This window comes from Eptatretus burgeri, chromosome 10 (genome assembly GCF_056783735.1).
Source record: "Eptatretus burgeri isolate ZD-2024b chromosome 10, Ebu_testis_v1, whole genome shotgun sequence".
Lineage (NCBI taxonomy): Eukaryota > Metazoa > Chordata > Myxini > Myxiniformes > Myxinidae > Eptatretus > Eptatretus burgeri.
Window position 1 is genome coordinate 104,408,138 of NC_140970.1, and position 19,770 is coordinate 104,427,907.

General features: G+C 43.1%; 1 protein-coding gene across 4 annotated transcripts in view; it reads right to left on the bottom strand.

Moving 5' to 3' along the window:
• Window positions 1-19,770, bottom strand: part of KLHL8 (kelch like family member 8) — a 65,094-nt gene that overhangs the window by 12,381 nt on the left and 32,943 nt on the right. For all 4 annotated transcript variants that reach the window (XM_085899785.1, XM_085899784.1, XM_085899782.1 and 1 more), the window contains 3 exons: window positions 16,789-16,932; window positions 12,563-12,674; window positions 6,041-6,212 (listed from right to left, as the gene is read on the bottom strand). In XM_085899785.1, the coding sequence (XP_085755911.1) occupies window positions 6,041-6,212; window positions 12,563-12,674; window positions 16,789-16,932 (428 nt within the window). The remainder of the gene's footprint in view (window positions 1-6,040; window positions 6,213-12,562; window positions 12,675-16,788; window positions 16,933-19,770) is intronic.

Below are 19,770 nucleotides of genomic sequence, written 5' to 3' on the forward strand. Positions count from 1 at the left end.
TCAACATCAAGTCAGTTGAAGTTTTTAATTTTTTTTTTTCAACTTTATATACAAATATGGATTCACTCTTCAAAGTAATTGACAAGGTTTTAAACTGTTTTAATAAGTTTTTATGTGTCATGTTAGATTGAGCATTCTTTTCTAAAAACGAAACTCAAGTTTTCATTGTTTTGATAAGCAGAAGTTTAAGGATGCTGTTAATTTTATTTTATACTTTTGTATCTTTTTATGGGATAATGTTTCAACAGGTTAAGGGTATTCCCACGGGTGGGTGTATTGCAGCCCCCGACTCGGACATTTTTCATATTTTCTGTGAATTTTCATTTCTGCAAAAACTGATGGAAGAAAAAAAAATTAGGATTAGCTAAAATGTTTTATCATATTTTATCGCTCAATATATATATATATAAAGTGGTGTATGTTTAAAGTTAGTCATATATCATAATACTTTAAATAAAAGGAATAATTATATAAGTTTGAATAAGGATATTGCTGTGATGTGTTGTTGCTGTGTTGACAGACTGTCTGGACACTATTTTGAGGTTGTAGGTCCATTGATGGTGAGTAATCTACTGATGTGGACCTGTGACCGGGGTTGTGGGTCCACCGTTTGGAGAGGTTCTGGGCTGAAAGGATCGAAACCTCGATGAAAAACGGTGTCCAGCTGATGATCCGGGCAGTTAGGAAATCAGTCGATTGCTTATAAGTTAAGGTTATAACTTAAAATAAAATAACTTTTGTAAGTACTTACCAGTACATCATATATCTGCGTTTGTGTGTTTCTATACAACAGGACCCTGCCATTTGCAGGGTATACGTACCAGGAAAACCCAGGAAACGTTGAAATCGTGAATGTGGGGGCATTGTTTCAATGGGGAATGGGGGGATAGGTTCCGGGGATTTCCTGACCCACGAAAAATCCACAAATGTTGGGGAAAATCTCGCGAAAATGCAGGAAAATGCTGTGGAAATCTAGACGAAAATCCACGAGCGTTTTGTCATTGTTACAATGGAGAAAAGGAGGATAAAGTTATCGGTTCGTGGTTCAAGAAAGGCCGCAAATGGCGACACCATCAAAGGTCAGAAATTGGTACAATGGGGACAAGGGGAATAATGTTATCGACTCACAGCGGTTCCTGGTTCAAAGGGGAAAGTTTTTTAAGTTTAAAATGTTTGACCACAAATGCACGATTACAGTTTCATTAAAGATGCTCACAAATAAAAAACAAAAAAACAAAAAAAAAAAACCCCCACAACACCGGGTACCATTTCCAATTAATTGAAGAATGCATTTTAAAGTCTCTTAACCATACCGTACTACAAAATGAAAAAACAACATCATCATGTGTCGTTTCAATATTTTTATGAAACAAACAGCACGCACAACACTGCAAAATGATGATCATTTTGCAGATAGCCGCTAATTACACCAATAGATATGCTGAATGTTTCCATTCTTTAACTTGCAGGACATGACATCTTTTCTATCTGCAGGTGGATTATGCTGAGCGTTTTAAACGTGCAACAGCTCAGATGGTGCTGTTTGTAGCAAGATGGTGATTTAAACCAAGATGCACTGAATGTTTCCATTGTGTCATGTCTATGTGGCAACCTGGAAATTACTAGTTACATCAATAGATGCTGTTAGTGTTTTCATTCTGTAATTCACGGGTGATGGCGTCACGGGGAATGACGCGTTACACTGGTGAGATATCCCACGAAACTACAATAACGTACGTACAGTGCCATATATTTAGAGTGCACATGGTGAGATGTCCCGTGAAACTATGTTTATCCCGCGATGCTAAAATACACGTCCAGGAAGGTCATGTTCACGGCTTGTGGAAGATGTTTCTTGTATACATACAGTATTGTATGCTTTGTGCGTGGCTCGTGGAAGATATGTTGTAGAACTGTTTTATGCTCGCCGGGGAAAAAATAAAATAAATAAAAAGCGCAAACCGCAAAATACGCGGGGCAATTTTCTGCGAATGTAGGAGCATGTCACAAATTATAAACCGTGAATACGCAGAGCCCGTGAATGTCCGGGTCCGGGTGTATTGTGTTTGCACGTCTATGTAACGTGTGTGTGCGTGAGCGCATGTGGTTATGTCTGGCTTCCTTCTTGGGACGACAGTGCAGTAACTGGTCTTTATGTTGATTATCGGTAAATTTTAAAAACTAATATCAGTTTACTTTTTCATTTTGATGATGTACAGTGATGACTTGAGCCAGTTATTCAAATACTACACACAATGCAATTAACAAGAGGATTCTGAATAGAAGAAATTTTATTCAACTATAAACTTCCAATAAAACAAATCCCAAAGGCCAAATAATAATAAAAAAATACCAGTTGATCATCCTCGCCAACTTCCTTTTTTGGTTTTTATTAATTTTGGCAAACATCCCGAAAAAAAAATCTATAACTTCGCGTACGGCTCTTGCACTGCACTATTCTTTGAATCAATCATTTTCCAAATGTGGATATTGAGTTTTTATAGCTTCTACCAAGCCACAGCGCCGGGAGCTGAATTGCCGCCTTCCATTCACTGCCGGTTTCCGTGCGTGATATGCGAGCAATACCGATCTGTGCACATGTCTGCATTCGTAAGTTCCATCAGTCGCGCTGCAGTAAAATTCAGTAAACCCTTCCGATTAAGATGTTGCAAAATAGGACTGGTTTTAAAACTAGCAAATTACGCAATGAATGTCGAATGCAGCCAAATTGTACAAACACGACAAATCATTTACATGATTTAAGGTTCATATTTGAAGATGGTTTTCATCCGTTCGCAAATTCAGACGGGAACTAAAGTCCGGAAGCCGTGGTATGGGGAAACAGTTCTTGATGTGCGACGCTTTCTCCAATTTCACTGGTGGGGAGTTGGACCAGGGAGCGGCCATACAAGAGCAATACCAAACAGTGCTGGTGAGTGCACATCCCACATATGAAAATCTGTGTATTAAATATTTACTGCAGATCAACAGAAAGATGGCATACCAATAATTTGTGTGCAAGAATAAAAAAGGCATTTATTTTTAAGTATTTCTGTGCATTAAACAGAAAGGGTTCTTGAATTAAAATGTCAGCAGTGGTAATTTTGAACTAAAAATCTGGTTGCATTCTCGATAATATACATATATACACATATATACATATATACATATATATATATATATATATATATATATATATATATATATATATATATATATATATATATGTTACGGATTTCAAAATCCGATCCGGCGAATGCATACCAACATCCAGGTCCTCAGATAGTTATTTCCCAAAATACATGTCCAGGATAGACCCATCCCAATGTCTAGTGGGATTCAAATGTGATGTGTTGAGAAGGGAAAAGAATAGATCCCCTCTCTTATGGGAAGCGTTTTCTCTTGACAACAGACACGTTCATGCATACTGCATAGCGTTTTTCATGGACACCAAGACTCGCCTTTTTGCCATCAACGTTCGACACCCCGTCCAGCAGCTCTATGGACGTTAACTGTTTTTTTTTTTCATATCGGGCTGAACAGTGAAGTGATAATTGTTGTTGACAGTTTTATGAGCGCTTCACGTTTGTGCTCGGTAATTCTGACAAATGGCTGTTTTTTTTTTTGCTCGCCCAGAACCACAGGCATGGCCTCGTAAGCGAGGAATAACCCGCAGGCATCGTCACGGTAACGGTGTGCAAGTGAGGCGGGGCGAATTTGGGGGTAGTCTGTGCCGCCGACAAAAAGAAGGAGAGGTCCGTTCTTAGGTGACGGGCGGCGAGAGCGGCACGCGAGCGGGTCAGTCGACGACTGTTGAGTCAGTTTGTTAGTCACTTGGTGTCAGTTTGATGGCTGCTTCATCGTGCCAGTTAGATGGTTGCTTCATCGTTCCAGTCAGATGGTCGCCCTTGGCGAACCGGTTTCTTGGGGGTGACATTGACTGGCGTTCGAGCCTGTTTGCGAGTGGGCGCATGGCAAAGCTGGGAGCTGGCGACGGACAAGGCACGCTCACACATTTCAGGACGTTTTTATTTGACGGACGACTTATCTTTGGTGAGCAATACGATTCTTCTTCCACCCCCTGAAAGATCTGCTGGGTATCCTTGTCTGTGTTTAGTTGTTAAGTAAGTCAATCCCCGATAAGCATCTGCTCTCTGTCTCTTTTCTATCATTTTGATTGATTTTGCCCGATCAATTATTTATTTGCTTGCGACCATTTTGATAGATTTGGAATTTATTTTTACCAAACGGAAATAACAAGTTCTTTTTATTTATTCATTTTCTTATCAATAAATTATTTGTTGACGTTCCAACCTGTCCGTGTTTGTCCTTTCCTTCCATTGATCCAGCATTGTCCGAACCCAGATAGACCGGGAAGTAATTACCACACGGCTTGATCAATAATAGTTGGCGCGCACCAGCGGTTAAATGCTCGGCTGCCCTAATTAAGATAAGATTGGTGCTTTGCTGAGGGTGCGCTCCCCGTTCAGGTAACCGCATGACCTCTAGTTAAATGGCATAATTAGACGGTGGACACTGGAACTTGTGGTTAACTGGGTGGCGTTCGTGATTCCAAAGCAACCCACCGCACCGCAACGTTAATTGTGAGCAGTGGCCCCAGGTCCGGCTCTTCTGAGGACAAACGGGGATTAAACCCCGAGTAACAAAATGGTGTCTCGGTACCTGTGGCCGTAACAATATTATATATAGTTGTTGTTTTACTTAAAGAAGAAGAAGGCGATTCCAACCAAAAGTAAAAACTCTATCGACTCGGCTCTCGACTCGGCTCAAGGGCAGACCCGGTCTCGCTTTTTTGCTCAAATTAGCTGAATCGATAGTCATTACTTTTGGTTGGAAGCGCCTTCTTCTATAAAAATGTGTACTCCCAACCACCCCAATGTTGTACAAATATATATATTTTTTTTTATTGAAATAAAGGGCCTCCTCCCTTAAATAATAAATATATAAAAAGACAATCAACTGGCATTCTTATTTATTTGTTGAATTTGCCCCAACTTCAGTGAGTAAAAAGAAAACAGTGATCACATTAAAAAAAAAAAAAACAGAAAGTAATTACAAATGGAAATACAATTATAAATGAAAGTAAAAGGGTATAATCCAAACAAAGGAGAAAACAAATGGGGCATGGGAGGGGAAGGGCTTGGAGGAAGAGAAAAATCAGAAACAAGAAAATAATAGGATTGTGGGTAGGCAGGTAGCATAAGCGGATGAGGAGGGGGAATGGATGGGTGGCCTTGCCCAAAGTTTAGAAAAGGAAGAAGAATAAGAAAAGGAGGAAGAAACCTTCACAATATCACTCAGAGAGGAATTGCCCCAACGATGAAGTTGGGCTTCTGCAATAGCTTTTCCATCAAGTTCATCTTTATTGCATCGATGGTAAATTCTCTCAGGGAATGAGACACTTAATGTCATCCGTGAGAAAAACATTACAAACCAAAGTTGTTCAACTGAAGAACAAAAAAAGAAGGTGAAAAATAGAAAAAGAATGACCTTTTTTTCTCTCATTTTCTTGGTTGAAGAAACGAAACATTCTAAACGATGCGACACGTCGACCTACATCTTTGGACCGCACGACTCCATGTACGTGCCATGGCAATACCCTCACAAAATATCAAAATTAGATGAGCTCCACCGCAGCGTGCGAGCTCTGTCAAACCCACATCCTCAGACTACAGGAAAGTGTGTACATGCAGTGATGATGCCATCAAAGTACAGCACAAAACAAGTATTACAAAAGAAAACCCAACTCTCCAGTCAATGTTTGTTCTTTGTATTGCTCACCAAAAGCCAGCATCAGGAGGATTAAAATGCAAGATGTAAACCTCATTCATTAAATGATACTTATGAGGTTTGTGTACAGAACCCTAGACGAGGTTAGGTTTCAACAACACTCGATTGTGCAACATGGTTGCTCCACTGATGCTAGGGGGCCTTCATGAGGGGGGCCCTATTATGGCAGAAGCGTTGCACCTCTGAAAACTGCTATGGCAATGTGATAGATGAAAGATGAAGCACTCACCCAGAGAGCGGCAGCTCCAACACCCCCACGATGTACGTTCATGGGAAACACCGTACTCCAATCATCGGCAGCGATGTCATAACGCTCCACCATAGAGTAGCAAGTGCTGTCATCAAGACCTCCAATCGCATAGATTGGTCCTGTAGCCAGCGTTGCCAAGGCAATACCACGACTACCAAAATAAATAAATAAATAAAGGCACATTACAATTCCATCCATCCATCGGGACCATACTCTGTACAGAGCGTTGGTGCTGCCGAAGCAGTCTCCTTGGCGGGTCACCACTCCGACACAGGATACCAGCATGCTGGCACTCATTTTGCCGACCTCGGAAGGATGACAGGCAGAGTCAACCCCACCTGGTATTGATTGAACAACCGAGTGAGATTTGAACTCAGGATCCTAGGATCCCAAGCCCACCACCCCAATCATTAAGCAAACACCAAGCTTATATTACAATTACACATGGAAAGTAAAGTAGCTGCATTTTATGGAAGTCTTTCCTAAATTAAGAGCACACAATATATATTGTCATGGTCATGGGGGGTATATGTAAGGATTTAATAAGGAAATTTATCACTGTGTAGAGTTGCTTGGTCCGTAGACGAGTAGAAAGCATCTCGATGGAACCAAGTTGGGGAATCTGTGAGCTAAAGTGGTACGCGTCACCACACGAGGGGTGGTGTCGTGTTAATTAGCTTAGGGAGTGAGAATAAGCTCCCCAGTACGTGATGATTGCCCTCTGTGATTTTTCCCGATGCTTTTTATATTGCAAGGCAGGCCGTAAAGCTGAGAAACACGTCCCTGAAACAACAACAACAAACAGTAGAAGCCCCACCTTCCCGGGTTTGGGGGCAAACAGGCCATTCCCCGGGGGCGGAGGATATAGCACCAGGAGGAAGCTGGAGATCGAAGACAGGAGAAGCTGGCACATCGCACGGGGGGGGGGGGGGGATTGTGGAAGGGTCTCATCTGGAAAGGACGGGAGTTCGGCAGAGCACACACACGAGGTCGGTGTGAGGACCGCACGAGGCAGGTGGCACCTTCGAAAAGAGGAAGGCTGGCACGTTTGGAGCCTTCGTGTGAAAAGCTGCTTGTGGATTGCCTGGCGTACATCTGCCCGGCTACGAGTGACGTGTGTGCACATGTTTGCGTGTGCACATGCTGGTGGAGGGCCTCCATTCCGGGTTCGACGGGGATCAGCTCTGGCCCAAGCCGAGTACCAGTGTACTACAAAAGGGAGTTTTTCATTTTCATTTTGTTACCCTTTGTCTGCGTTTGCGTCCGTGTGTGAGGCCTCGACCGTAGGAGTTATAAAATTTATTACTTTCATAATTTCCTTTCACATTATTGTCTTTGTAAATATTTGTGTATGTGCATTAAATGTTTTATTTTGAAGAGAATGTATATGTGTGATTGTCGTGGGGTTGCGGATAAACCCCCTGGGTATCCGTTCCATTCCCAATACTCCTCTGCCCGTCCGCTATTGCCCTCCGCCATGTCCTTCGAGCATGTGTTGGAATCTCCATCGATCAGCGTGTCCGCCTCCTCTTAATAGGAACTGCCCAGCCGTCCCAGGAGGTAGTCAGTGTTAACGGCCTGGCTCCGGCAAATTTGGGTCGGGGTCTAACTTGGACTGGCAACCCCTGCGACTATGATTGATTGATATATATATACACATATATATATATATATATATATATATATATATATATATATATATATATATATACATACATACATACATATATATATATATACATATATATATATATATATATATATATATATATATATATATATATATATATATATATATATATATATACACATACACATATATATATATATATATATATATATATATATATATACACATATATATATATATATATATATATATACACATATATATATATATATATATATATATATATATATATATATACACATATACACATATATATATATACACATACATACATACATACATACATACATACATACACATAAATGTTGTGGAGGTGGCCGGGTTCGAATCCCGCCCCTGTCAGCAGTTGTCGTTGGGGTGCTGGGGTTCGAATCCCACTCCCTAAATTCGTGGTAGCCAGGCGGGTAACACCGGCCGACCTCCTGGGACGGTCGAGGCGGTCTTCATTCCTCGGAGGTGGACACGCTCATTGACATGGATTTCAGCGTGCGCTCGAAGGTATGGCAGATGGCAACACCGCTGTATGGGGGAAGACAACAGAGCCCAGTGAGGGCAATAGCGGACGGAGAAGGAGTACTTGGAATAGAACGGAAGGAGGATTACAGAGGATGGACAGCATGAGGGGGGCTTGATCCACGAACCCCACAACAAATACACGAGATGCGGTTTCTTTAAAAGGGAATACATTTAATGAAACACAGATATTTACAAGGACAATAATGGAGATTAAACGTTACGAATAAAACAAATGACTTCGATGATTGAGGCTTCACACACAGACGCAAACACAGACAAAGGGTGACAAACAAAATTAACCCCCACCTCCTTTTTAAATACACTGGTACTTAGCCTGGCTAAGGGCTGGCCCTCGTCGATCTGGTGATGTGGAGCTTCATCCGGCACGTGCACCAGCAAGCAAATGGCGCCGTCTCTTGTCGAGCCTGCTAGGAAGGCCCCTCCCTAAGCCACGTGCACAAGCAGGAGGAATCACGCTTCACTTGTAGTAGCTTTCCACACTCTACACGCGCAAATATGGCCGGCACCTCCTCGATCACTCCAGACGCGCAATCCACCATGCTTGATCTGCTGTCTCCGGAACCCCCTCGCTTAGCACACTGCGACTTCAATTCTCTTTTTATCACCCTCCCTGTCCTTCGCCCCCGGGGTGAGTCCTCCTCGCCTCCAAACCTGGGAAAGCGGGGCTTCTCCTGTGCACATTAACACTCTCAAAATGCACTCGGTACCCATGGCCGTAACAAATATATATATATATATATATATATTGTATATGTTACTGCCACGTGTACCGAGACACCAGCTTGTCACTCAGGGGGAATTAATCCCCAGTTGCCTTGGTAGAGCCGGACCTGGGGCCACCGCTCACAATTAACGTTGTGGTACGATGGGTTGTTTTAAAACCACAAACACCACCCAGTCAAACACGAGTTCCAGTGTCCATCGTCTAATTATTCCGTTTAACTAGAGGTCACATGGTTACCTGAGTGGGGAGCGCACCCTCAGCAAAGCACCAATGTTATCTGATTAGATTTTAATTAGGGCGGCAGAGCGTTTTAACTATTTTTGTTCAAATATGTGGGAATTACCTCCCAGTCTATCTCGGTTCGAACAATGCTCGACCAATGGAAGGAAAGGACAAACACGGACAGGTTGGAAATCGACAAATAATTTAGAAATAATAAAATAAATAAATAAAAATATCTTTATTTTCTGAGGTCAATAAGGAATGAATTTCAAAGCAAAATCAATCAAAATGCCAGGAAAGAGACAAAGAGCAGATGCTTATCGGGGCGTCGACTTACAGCGAAACAGACAAGGGTACCCAACAGATCATTCAGGGGGAGGGGGGCGGAAGAATCGTCTTGCTCACGAGAAAGTCGTTCGTGAAGCGAAAACATCCTGAAATGCGTGCGTGTCACGTCCGTCGCCAGCACCCAGCTTTTCCGTGCACCCTCTCACGGGGCAGCCTTGAATGCCAGTCAAAGTCTGGAGGGCACCGAGATCATCAATCGCGGGTTTAGATCCTGGTGTTGTTGGTGATCGACCCGTGCCTCACTTGTTGGCGGCGCCGCTCACACCCACACGCGCACCACACGCTCGCTTGCCCAAGCACTGGGAAGGACGAATTGTCTCGTCAGCGCTGGTCAGACACCCGCTTCTTGCTCGCTTCTCTCGCCTTTTGCTTTTTCTTTCACTTTCACCCCCGAACGTACCTCTCGCTTATTTTTATATCTCTGGGCCATCTCCACTGGTCAGTCCGCCCCAAGCTCACCCCACTGGCGCACAGTTACCATGACAACCCGTGCGTTCTCAAAAAAGGCGGGTGTCGGAGCTCGCGAAAGAATGTTGCTGAGGAAAAATGAGGGCGGGCTTCAGAGATCGTGAAAGAAATGTGTGTGAACGTGTCTGTCGTAAAGAAAAAAGCTTCCCATAAGAGAGGGGATCTATCCTTTACCCTTCTCAACACATCACATTTAAGATCTCATTAGACATGGGGATGGGGCTAATCTGAACATGCATTTAAGGAGATAACTGTCTGAGGACCTGGATGTGTGGATGCATTCATCAGACCGGATTCTGAAATCCGTAACAACATATATAGTCATTTCTGAGGCTCGCCAAAAAGTGACATGCCTCAGTGCCAGGAAACAGTTGATCGGTTTCTAAAATACTTCTGCGTTCAGTTGTTCGACAACATTAACGATCCCCAAGGTCACCCAAATTGATGGCACATGCACGGGAAGATGGATCAAAACACGTTTCTTACCTTTTTAAAGGTTTATGCATAATGGATATGGGGGAAACGGTGAACGGAAAGAGCAGTTTAGAACAAACCGTGCAAAGCAAGAGAAACAGGGAAATAATAAATAAATAAAATCTAACCCACATGAAACGCCACAGAACATCTATCTATGATTCCAGCAGTGTGTGTGCGTGTGACCGCCGTTTCTCGACAACCACTGGTCCGATCTAATTGAAACTTGCCAGCTATATTGCTGGGGACATGAGTTTGTGCCTTTTCAAGGTTTGATATTAATCACACAAGTGCTTCCCAAGTTATGGCCATTTATTTAACAACCAATGACAAGACACGTTGCTGCGTAGGCGTGGCTGTTGGGGAAGAGATTCTCAGCCACGTTCCCCATTACGGGTTACAACGTACTGACTTCCGGATAGTGATGACTTCCTGTATTCTAATAATTTCTTGATTTCTTATCCGCATTTCCAGATAAACACAATGCCCCAATCCAGTCGTCGTTTACGAGAGCGAAAGAACGGCCTGTGTGTTTGTTTGAATTTTTTTTTGCACGTACGGCCACGCACGTACGTTTTTTTTCTCTTCTCTTCTCTTTTTGTTTTTCCTTGCGACGACATTGCGAAAAGGCAAAATACATTGGCGCCAATTGAATAATTGGCCATTAAAACTAAATTGCGAATAATCGTAACTGCGATATGCGAACTTCCGGACAGTGAAGACTTACTGTATTTTTTTCTCAATTTATCGACTTACTGTATTCTTTCTTTCTCGATTTCTGTACTTTCTTGATCTCTTTGTCGATTTTTCTCGATTTTCTTAAACACAATGCCCCAATCCAGTCGTCGTTTATGACAGTGAAGGAACGGCCTGTGTAGTTGTTTGAAAGTTTTTTTGTTTTTTTTTGGTTTGCACGTACGGTCATGCATGTACGGGCACGTGAGAATAAAGGAACGGCCTGTGTGGTTGTTTGAAAGTTTTTTTTTATTTTTATTTATTTATTTATTTTTTGGTTTGCACGTACGGTCATGCATGTACGGGCACGTGAGAATAAAGGAACGGCCTGTGTGGTTGTTTCTGGCAAGCGGTTAAAAAATTTTTTATTTTTTTTTGCATGTATGGGCACTTACTCGTACTTATACAAACATTAAAATTGCAGGTGAGGACTTTCCTTTGACAATGCATGGTGTAGCTGCAGGACTCCCTGCAGCTCATTTTTGACGCAGGAGCAAGACAAGAGCCAGATATAAATGGAGCCAGCGCCAAAGTAAGCCAGTGACGATCAGCACCTCGGGACGTGCACCCTGAACCAGCCGTCGTTACCCTCTCTGCAGGCACTTCTCATTCACCCTCCAGTCCTCTTGCATGCCGGGAGCTGTTGTATCCTTTTTCACCACACTCAAGGCTCTACTGCCCGTTGCAATCCTCCCTGCTTCTTATTCTTACTAGTCCTCCTGCACGCCATGAGCCCTAATATCATTTCTCTCAGCCCCTTCTTGTCCTTCTGGGAGGAGTCATCATCCGGGTCGTCCTGCCGATGGGGCAGACCCAATAAAAATAAATCCATTGCCTGCTTCCGGGCCGTACAGCACATACTGGCCAGATAGATCATGACCGCCCTTTCGCACACGTGTCGCACATGTGCCTTTGTGATGGGAAACGAGAGGTGTTTACACACACAATATTACCCTGACTATCCTGTCCATGAATTACATATACTGCCTCCTCAGAATCACATTTTACAAGACGACATGCTCCGACAGGTCCCTGCTACATGGCAATCTAACCTACTCTAAAAACACAAGGACCACGTTGCTCTTATCAAAATACAACATCGAAAGGCTCCACAAACTAAAGCTAAACTTCAAATTTGACAAAACTACGGTTCACATTCCCAGAATATGAAAATCCTGATTTATTACCCACAACATCGATCGATGATAAAGGTCGCTGTGGAGTTTGTGGGGAGTCGAGGTTCACTCTCGCAGGAATGCAGAGGGCAGTGAAACGTTGTGGAGTTACAGGTCTGAATGCTCACCGTCTGTTTTCCATAGATGCCTTGAACACCCACTTGTTGAATTCTGGGTCGAAAACCTCCATAGAAGTGAGGTGTTCATTGCCGTCATGCCCTCCAACAGCGTACACCTTACCTGCAAGGTACAAGCAGGGACATGCAAAAATAATAAAAATCAAATAAAAAAAAATTGATCAAAAAAAAAAAATCGATGGTGGTGGCAGCCTTTCTTCACTTCTCCATGACATGCTTCCAAAGTCTAGTAAACCATTCCCATCGATTGTTGTCCAATTTTATTTGTGTGGATTGTTGTTCAGATTGTGCGCTCGCCGCCAGGTGTTTATTTTATTTTATTTTTGTATTCCGGTTTTGTTATTTTGATCATACGCGTCTGCCTCGGCCGGTTCAGCCTTCCCAAAATTACCCCCCGATTCGCACACCCGTTTGTCATGCCTCCATTTCATCTCCGGTTTTCCCTTCCCCCTTTGTTGTATTTGAGCTTGTGTCCAATCCTTCGTCCTCCTCCCCTCCCCCATGATTGAAGATCCTTTTCCTCGACACCCATTCTTCCTCCAAATGGTGTCTCCCTCCGCCCTGCTGTTGGTGCTTCTTACGCTCCCTCACCCTTTCCGACTATCTTATCTTTCCTTTATTATGTCCCGGTCCATTCTGTTCCAACTCATCCACGAGCCTCAACTTTGTGTACAAAAGGGTGTTGGAAAAAGATGACTTTCAAAATACATTGTTTTTTTTTTTAATATAAAATATCGAGGCTCATATAAGAGATAACACACATAATGTATAACAAGGGGAGCACGAGACAAGAGGGGTGGGAAAGGGAGCACAAACCAGTGTGGAACAGACTGGAAGAGAGCTGCGGAAGGGAGAGGGGTAAACAAGATGGACATTACAGGGACTTTCAGGAAGGAAAGCAGGGAATATGAAGGACGTGGGTTTGGGGTGGATTCGTGGGGGTAGAAAAGATCATGGTTTTGGATTGGGGAAGATAAGAGATTGTGGTGAACTGCTGTTTTGAAGACCTGGAGGGAAGAGTCGGACGTAAGAGAGTGTGGGAGTTTGTTCCTAAGGTGGGAAAAAAAAAAGAGGAATGCAGGAGTGAAGGTGAGCAGTGATTCTTGATTTTGGTAGTTTTACCAGAAGGGGTTTTGTGGCTGACCTTGAGCACCCTGTGGAAATATATGTGTGTGGGGGGGGGGGGAGCACAGAAAGAGCAGGGGGGCAAGGCCGGAGGGGAGACTGTCGAAGATATAAAGACCACCGACCAGCTTGTGGTGAGAGTGAGAGACCCAAAGGCTCAGCCTCATCACAGGAGATACCAATGATCCGAAATGCCTTGGTTTCCACAGCGATAAGTCGAGAAAAGTGAGAGGCAGGAGCACCAACCCAGAGGGGAGAGCAGTCCTCCATCAGGCTGTGGATGAAAGCTTTGTATGTGGTCAGGAGCTCAGGTGGGCCAAGGAAGGACTTTGCATAACGGAGGATGCCCAGTCGGCGACTGGCTTTGGAGGCCAGCTTGGAAATGTGGCTTTCCCAGGAAAGCTCATGGCAGTAGTAAGACCCAGATGCTTGAATGAAAGGACTTCAAGAAGATTGTTGAGAAAGTAGATGGGGGTTTTCCAGAGGGTCCTTTCGGAGAGACATAGTGACAGTGTGAGAGACATAGTATTTCTTATTAAAAGAGATGAAACAATTTTTCAACAAATGCACTTCAGGAACTAGAGGCCATACTCACACTAATAAACCACTAGAGGGTGCTGAAAATCTAAATAGTCATCTCTGGTCCTTTTGTTGGATACAATGAACATTTTCCATTTGAATTTGCCCATTGTACCATCAATGAGCTTTCTGGTGCTCATGATCAACATAGTGCACATATAACTAGGACCAAGGAGAACATACTGTACAAATATACTGTGTGTGTGTGTGTGTGTGTGTGTGTGTGTGTGTGTGTGTGTGTGTGTGTGTGTGTGTGTGTGTGTGTGTGTGTGTGTGTGTGTGTGTGTGTGTGTGTGTGTGTGTGTGTGTGTGTGTGTGTGTGTGTGTGCCTGTCGTAGCACAAGTTAAGATTGTACAAGTTCTAACGGGACAAGTCTGTTGTGTGTCTGCTTTTATAAACTGCTTGCCTTTTGTCGCACCCCACAAATTCCTTGCTGTCCCTGCTGTTCATAATAATAATAATAATAAACCCCATTCACTGTGCCATATACCTTTCCTCGCTTAATTGTAAAGACATGCTCCCAGCTCGTTTTTGTCATTTCCTTCATTGGTCCAGCATAGTATCCTTGCTTTGCCAGGATGTTATCCCCCAACAATCTGTTTTCGAGCCAGTACGTTCTTGGGCAGTTACGCTTGGCTGCACCTGATCCAATAAGGTGATCTGGTTTGAACAAGGCATACCGAGGACGTGTCCCCCGATCATTAATTAATATTGCTGATGAACCAGCCTGGTGTTTGCTCAGTGATTAGGGTGGCAGTTTGGGATCCAAAGGTCCTGAGTTCAAGCCTCGTTGCCCGCTGAATTACTTCACCAGGGGGTTGACTCAGCCTGCCATCCTTCCAAGGTCGACAAAATGAGTACCAGCTTGCTGGGGATGATAGAGTCATTCGAGTATCCTGCGTCGGAGTGGCGACCCGTCCAGAATTGTGCCCAATAGCCAAGGAAACTGCTTTGGCAGCACCGACACTCTGTACAGAGTATGGTTCCAATGGATGGATGGATGAACCACATGACATCATAAACTCTATGACATCATAAACATACATTCCACATCGAATGGGGTAGGGGATCATGCTTGTGAAGTTGTGTTAATTGGATAAGGTGCGTTCTTCTATCCAAGATGGCCGCCAAACCATGCGACTCGTGTCATATTTTTTACCGTATATGCAGCCATGGCGGTGGATGATAGTTGCAAAGTTTCGCTTCAATAGGATAAGTGGTTCCAGAGAAAACATTATTTAATATTTTCTTCAATCCAATATAGCTGCCAAACCATGAGACCTATCAATTAAAAATTAACAAACTTATATTCACTGCTCACGTGCAATAAGTATGTGAAGTTTCCCCTTGACCTGACCAGCCGTTCAGGAGAAAATGTTTGAAGGTTTTAGGGTAAATTCAATATGACCATCCAATCATGTAACCTATCAATTAGAAATTAACAAACTTGTAAAATGATGATATGGGGAATGTGTGTGTAAAGTTTCACCTCAATTTGTCCAGTCGTTCTGGAGAAGATAAAAAAAAAAATAATGTCAAAACAATATGGCTGCCGAACCACGTGACCTATGATGCATAATTTTTTTTTCTTCGGTGAATTATTGCATAGATGATACTCAAGAAATTTCAAATTATTCCGATGCAGCGTTCTCCCTGTCAAATTTTCACCGGAATACCACTTCACCGATGACATCATGAAAAGATTATCACACGTCTTCCCCATGGGGAGTTCTTGCCATGTGCCAAGTTTCAATTTTTTTTCCATTGCGTGATTTCAGACAGAGGTCCAAATTTTTTGGTTTTTCAAAGATGGCATCCCTACCATGTGACCTTTGACGTCATCATTATCATTCGAGTAAGCTATCAAAAGATACATACTACGGTGAAAAGTTCGCGTCGTTTGGACCTACGGTTCCCGAGAAAATGAATTTTAAAGCGAAAAAAAACCCCTGAAAATTGCCGGCGGAAGAAAAAGAAAAAAATAATAAAAACGAGTAATTCGACTGCACGGTTGATGGGTATGCCTCCACTCTCCCATTAACATATTTGACCCTTGACCTTTATTATATCTGGCCCAAAATCTAAACAGTTAATTGCCCTGTCTAACTTTACCTTTGTACCAAGTTTGATGAAATTCTGCCCAATATTTGTGTTAGGGCGTAAACAGTAAAATTTCAGAGTTTGACCCTTGACCTTTATCACATTTGGCCCAAAATCTAATCATTTAATTGCCCTGTCTTACTTTACCGTTTTACCAAATTTGATGAAATTCTACAATTTGCTTCTCGAGTTATCACGTAAACGAAAATCCGGACGGACGGACAACCCGGAAACATAATGTCCCCGGTACCCTTGGTGCGGAGGCATAAAAAAGGGCAACAACAATAGGCGACCCAGCCTTGCAGGCTTGGTACCCTAATTATGGTAGAAAGCAATGGCATCTAAAATCGCAACCATAAAATAATTTCCATGATGTTCCCAATCACAACTAACGGCAGTTAGATGGACAAACCTCCCACAGAGATGACTCCAACGTGGCGACGCCGACTGTTCATTTCAGTCGCTAAAAACCATCGATTTCTGAGCGGATCATAACACTCCACACTGCGAAAAGGATCCCCCAAGGTGCCTCGTCCACCAACACAGCACAGTGCACCTATGGGGAGGAAGAGAGAATACAGAATGTAGTCACCCAAACCAGGTAACAATGCCAGGTGTAAAGTCAACAAAACATCTCCTCACTGGATGATGAACAGTGGTTATAAAACAAATGATGTGAGCATCTTCATCCTCACTTGGATACTTCGTCAGCATTTTATATTAACACAATTTTGAACGCAGTCTCAATTACAAGAACTGCATTTACCGAAAATTGTCCGCATTGCTCGTTTCTTTCGGAATTGGAAGGAGAAACGGCTGAAGTTCTGAGATGAACCTTACAAAGGATTTATTGGTGATAAAGAATTAAAGAGTTCATAAAATACTGCTAAACGGAAGGGTTGTGAAAGTGCCAAAAAGGTGATTTGTGTTCTCCAGTGTTCAATTAATTACACTGAACAACAAATTTCAAAAATTTTTTTTTACTGGAGATGTGTAAAGTGATTAAGACTAATTTGGGTACGCTGATTTCAAAAATCATAACCGTTTTGCTGTATCACGTCAGGATTTTCAGGAACAGAAATATTCCCATTGCCTAGAAGTCAGGATTTCAATGAAATTTACATATGTCTTTAACATGTCTATTTCGTACAATTGTTGTTAACTTGTGTTATATTTCTTTCTTTCAGATAAAGATGAGTAGGCGTTCCTGTACCAATCATCCTGACAACTTCTGTTATGTCTGTGGTCGGTATACCAATAAAGATCAACAGCGAAGTATATCTACAGCAGTGAAAATGAAGGCCGCCTACTTTCACTACTTCGGGTGTAAGGTGGAGGACCAAGAACAGAGCTGGGCACCACACATCTGCTGCACAAGCTGTCACACAACCTTGACTCAGTGGTTGGTGGGCAAGCGCGCGAGCATGCCATTTGCGGTGTCCATGATATGGCGTGAGCCGCAGAATCATCATGATGATTGTTATTTCTGCTGCACAAGCATCGCCGGCTTCAACAAGAAGAATAAAGGTCACATCAAGTACGCTGACTGCGTCTCTGCTCGTAAACCTGTGCCTCATGATGACGAGAACCCCCGTCCAACACCTCCAGCTGATCAGAACATAGCTGTAAGCAGTGGTGAAGAGGATGGTGATGATGAACCTTTTGAACCCGACACTCAAGAATCACACCTTCTGAACCAGGGAGACTTAAATGATCTTGTAAGAGATCTCTCGCTGTCAAAGGCGAAGGCAGAGCTGCTTGGATCAAGGCTGCAGCAGTGGAATCTACTTGAACCCTAACACCAAGATATCCTTGTTCAGAGCACGTCACAGAGACATGGCTGAGTTCTTTGAGATGGAAGACACGATGACATTCTGCAGTGACATCAACGGTCTGTTGAAAGAACTTGGGTGTGATCACGATCCTGCAGACTGGCGCCTCTTCATCGACTCGGGGAAGAACAGCTTGAAGGCTGTTTTGCTCCACAATGGCAACGAGAAACCATCAGTCCCACTGGCTCACGCGTTCGGCATGACAGAGACCTATGAGACTATGCGGCAGCTGCTTGATTCCATCAAGTACAATGACTTCAACTGGCACATCTGTGGAGACTTGAAAGTGGTGGCGCTGTTGTTAGGGCTGCAGTCAGGCTACACGAAATACATGTGCTTCCTTTGTCTCTGGGATAGCAGAGACGACAAGAATCACTGGACAAAGAAAGATTGGGAAGAGCGAAAAGAGCATGTACCTGGTCGACACAACGTGAAGCATGTCGCCCTTTGTCGACCCAGCCAAGGTTTTCCTTCCACCACTCCACATAAAGCTCGGCTTGATGAAAAGTTTTGTACGGGCAATGGATCTGAATGGGCGTGGGTTTTTATACCTCAAGGAAAAGTTTGGCAACACCTTGTCGGAGGCCAAGATCAAGGCTGGTGTCTTTGTTGGACCGCAATCCGACAGATTATGAAGGACGAAACTTTTCCGACAACTCTAAACCCCAAAGAGCTGGCAGCGTGGAGGAGCTTCAAAGCTGTGACGGACAACTTCTTGGGGAACGAGCGCACGGACAACTATGAAGAAATAGTGCAGCAGCTGCTGGAGTCCTTCAGGAAACTTGGCTCCAGGATGTCCCTGAAAATCCATTTCCTACACCAGCACCTGAACTTCTTCCCTGACAACTTGGGAGCAGTCTCGGACGAGCACGGCGAGCGATTCCACCAAGAGATTTCACTCATGGAGACGCGTTACCAAAGGCGGCACAACCCGAACATGATGGGCGATTTCTGCTGGTTCCTGCATCGTGAAACTGACACAGAGCAGCGCAAACGCAAAGCCAAATGCCTAAAGCATTTTTAATTACATTCTAGTGGAGTTTTTCTGTAATTTCTATAATTTTGAAGCATTCATGATGAAATAAATGAATAAATGAATTTTTGTAAATTTCATTGAAATCCTGACTTCTAGGCAATGGGAATATTTCTGTTACTGAAAATCCTGACGTGATACAGCAAAACGGTTATGATTTTTGAAATCAGCGTACCCAAATTAGTCTAAATCACTTTACACATCTCCAGTAAAAAAATTTTGTTGTTCAGTGTTATCTAACTCAATTGAAATACAATAAAGATTTTGAAGGTTGTAAGGAAAAAATAAATTAAAAAAAATTTTGTTTTGGAAGTTTACCACTGTTGACGCAACGGCTTTTACGTTACATTACTTCTTCGTGCCTGTTTGTGTCCTTTATGACATCCTTCAAAACGGTAAGTTTCCTGTTTGGAATGATTTTCAATTTTGTTTCACCACCAGGCAGGAAAACAAGAAAATAAACCAATGTTACCCGCAGGGTGACCCGTATCTTGCCAAAAGGTGATCACGTGTGACTTATTTAAGGTCA